The 3,272-nt window shown below is 54.2% G+C and overlaps 2 protein-coding genes across 2 annotated transcripts in view; one reads left to right on the top strand and one right to left on the bottom strand.

Annotated features, from left to right (window-relative positions):
* Window positions 1-10: 10 nt before the first annotated feature.
* PTSG_11082 (CMGC/MAPK/ERK1 protein kinase) lies at window positions 11-2,499 on the bottom strand (the record flags this gene model as incomplete). The annotated part of the gene is made up of 6 exons (XM_004987944.1): window positions 2,427-2,499; window positions 2,056-2,281; window positions 1,380-1,734; window positions 976-1,094; window positions 240-669; window positions 11-23 (listed from the first exon to the last, which is right to left on the bottom strand). Exons 2-6 carry the CDS (start codon window positions 2,168-2,170, stop codon window positions 11-13), a joined length of 1,032 nt encoding a protein of 343 aa, XP_004988001.1. The 5' UTR covers window positions 2,171-2,281; window positions 2,427-2,499.
* Window positions 2,500-2,502: 3 nt separating this feature from the next.
* Window positions 2,503-3,272, top strand: part of PTSG_11081 (uncharacterized protein) — a 2,140-nt gene continuing 1,370 nt past the window's right edge. The window contains exons 1-2 of the mRNA XM_004987943.1: window positions 2,503-2,756; window positions 2,966-3,024. Of these exons, the coding sequence (XP_004988000.1) occupies window positions 2,630-2,756; window positions 2,966-3,024 (186 nt within the window). The 5' untranslated portion in view covers window positions 2,503-2,629. The remainder of the gene's footprint in view (window positions 2,757-2,965; window positions 3,025-3,272) is intronic.

Raw genomic sequence — 3,272 nt, 5'->3', positions numbered from 1 at the left:
CAGTCACTCCTCATAAGCTGCAGCTGCTGTCTCACCGCGTGATCGACACCCGCGACCCCAGACGGAATTCCATACTCCATCTACCTTCTATCGCATTTCTTTTCCCTATCTTATATCGAGCTCCTCCCGTCCGCCCCCCACCCCCCACTTCTATGCTTGTCCACACACACACACACACACACACACACACACACACACACACACACACACACACACACACACACACACACACACACAACAATGCTCGAGCAGCGACCAGCACCTCGTCTGCGGGGTCGTGGTAGTCCTCAAAGTATGGGTGGTCGAGCGCGGCTTCGGCCGTGGGGCGACGCGAGGGGGAGAACTCAAGCAGCTTCTGCAGGAGATCAAGCACGTGTGGCGGCTGCTGCGGATACAGCTCTGTGAAATCCTTCCTGTCGCGCTGGGGCAGGGCCATGAGGTACCCGCGTGACCGCTCGTTGGGGATCTCCCGGAGCGACTCGTCGTCCGGACTGCCGATGATGTCAAGGATCTTGTTGATCTGGTCGAGGTAGTTCTTTCCAGGGAAGATGGCGCGGTTGCTGAGCATCTCGGCCAGGATGCACCCGAGCGACCAGATGTCCATGGCCTTGCTGTAGGCGCGCTGCCGTACCATCACCTCGGGCGCACGGTACCACCGCGTCGCAACGTCTGCGTCAGTGAGTGTGTGGGAGAGAGTGTATGTTGTGCAGTTGTGAGAGAGCGAGTGTGTGAGCGTGTGTATGTTGTGTAGTTTTGTGTGTGAGAGGGAGGGAGGGAGAGAGAGAGAGTGTGTGTGTGTGAGTAAGTGTGTGTGTATGTGTGAGTAAGTGAGTGAGTGAGTAAGTGTGAGCAAATGTGTTTGTCCTTGTTGGTCCTACTTCGAGTGACGCACACGTTACAGGTGGGTCGTAAAACGTGCGACCTCAAAGGCTCACGAACCACACCCCCCTTGCCTCTCCTCCTCTTCCTGCTTACATTCGGTGAGCTCGCCCTTCTGGGTGAACGTTGGGTCGTACACACGCGCGAGACCAAAGTCGCATATCCTCAGGTCACAGTTGGACACGTTGATCAGCATGTTGCCCGGCTTCAAGTCCCTGCAATGACAAGGATGCAAAGGTAGAAGTGAAGGGGAGGTGTTGTCAGCAATGCAAGCGGCTGCTACTCGCTTGAAACACAAGCATTTGCCTGCGCATACATCTGCTCAAATATATGAAAACACACACACACACACACACGTCCACACACACACACACACACGTCCACACACACGTCCACACACACACACACACACACACACACACACACACGTCCACACACACACACACACACACACACACACACACACACACACACACGTATGCGTGCATGCAATGACAAACCTGTGAATGACGTTGGCGCTGTGGATGTACTTGATGCCAAGGAACATCTGGTAGAGGAAGAAGCACGTGTGGGAGGGGCTGAGGCACTCGCCACGGCGGTTGAGGCTCTTGAGCAGCTTGTGCAGGTCTGTCTCCATGAGGTTGAGGACAAGGTACACCTCGGACAGCGGCTGCTCGTCGCCGGCAATCACGTTCATCAGGTTGACGATGTTGTCGTGCTTGAGCCGCGAGAGGAGGATGATCTCGCGCAGCGTGCGCTGGCAAAACGTCTGGTGTGTGAGCGGCGTCACCTTCTTCACCGCCACGCGCTGACCCGTCTTCGTGTCAAGTGCAGAGATCACCATGCCATATGCACCTGATGCGATGAATGTGTGTGTGTGTGTGTTATGTGTGTGTTTATGTGCGTGTGTGTGTGTTTATGTGCGTGCGTGCGTGTGTGTTATGTGTGTGTTATGTGTGTGTTTATGTGCGTGTGTGTGTGTGTTTATATGCGTGCGTGCGTGTGTGTTGTGTGTGCGTGTATGTGTGTGTGTGTGTGTAGTGGCGAGGTTGAGCGGAAGCGATGAAAGAGGGCACAACCATGTGCAAACAACAAGAATGCTTTGGGTACAAGGTGTGACACATGCACACATGCACGTGTAAACATGCACACATGCCCCCCCCCCCACAAACACACCTTCGCCAACGAGCTGGCCCTCCTGATAGCGAGGGGTGATGTTGAAGGAGCGTCCTTGCACGTCAAGTGGTGCCACCGCCGGCTGTGCGGCATCGGTTGCAGTGTCCATCGACATGCTTGCTGCTCTGCTTTCGTCGTCTGTTGCGGCTTGCTCGTTTGATCGACAATGTGTTCCAACTACAAGTGACGTATTGATGATCCTTGCTTGCTTGCTTGCTTTGGCTACCTGCTTTGTTTTGTGGAGGTGGGTTGGTTGTTTGAGCGTGTCAGCGAAACCCACAGCCTGGGGTATTCGGAGGAGCGTGTCAGCAAGTACACTCACCAAAGCAAGCAAGCACGGCAAGGCCAGGTCAACAAGGTCGTGTGCTGACCTTCCGTTGTGGTGGGCGGTTGGTTGGTCGTGCAGTGCTCTGTTGGTCACGGAATTGTGCGTGTTTATTTTTGGGCGAAGAAGAAGAAGAAGAAAGAGAGCACAAAGGACAGCAGAGAACACAGATCAACACACGCACACACGCACACACACGCACACGCACACAGATCAACACACATATCACCCAGATCAGCAGCACCGAGGATGACGTTCTTTACGACGCGGAAGGTTGACTTTGCAGCGGCGCTGCAGGATGCCGAAGAATCCGACCAGAAGATCCTGTTGACAACAGCGTTTGTGGACTCGGCAGAGGAGATTCTTCCCATCTTCGGTGTGTTCATGTCCGTGTCCGTTGTGTGTACGTTGTGTGTGTGTGTGTGTGTGTGTGTGTGTGTGTGTGTGTGTGTGTGTGTGTGTGTGTGTGTGTGTACGTTGTGTGTGTGTGTGTGTGTGTGTGTGTGTGTGTGTGTGTGTGTGTGTGTGTGTGCGATGCTGAAGTGCTTATCGCTCGTACCACACCTCCCTGATCTTGCTTTGCAGATGCGCTTGGCTCCACTGCGTTTGCGCCCGTTAAGAGCGACATCTCTGGCAACATCAAGGTGGGGCGGATGGAAGAAAGGCAGCGCATCATCCTGTCCTGCTGCCATGCACAATCAGACCTGCACTGCTGCCCCCCCCACACACTCTCTCTCTTTCACACACACACAAACACACACACACGCACTTACGCACGACGCACAAAATATACACTAACTATACACATCACAACCCCGTACACCTTTCACATTGACAGAAGACGGCTTACACTCTTAAAGCAAGCCAAAGGGTATCCCGTCTAATCTCCCTC

Source organism: Salpingoeca rosetta (assembly GCF_000188695.1).
Source record: "Salpingoeca rosetta unplaced genomic scaffold supercont1.39, whole genome shotgun sequence".
Classification (NCBI taxonomy): domain Eukaryota; class Choanoflagellata; order Craspedida; family Salpingoecidae; genus Salpingoeca; species Salpingoeca rosetta.
The sequence above is the reverse complement of the archived record's forward strand: the minus strand, read 5'-3'. Positions and strand labels throughout refer to the sequence as shown.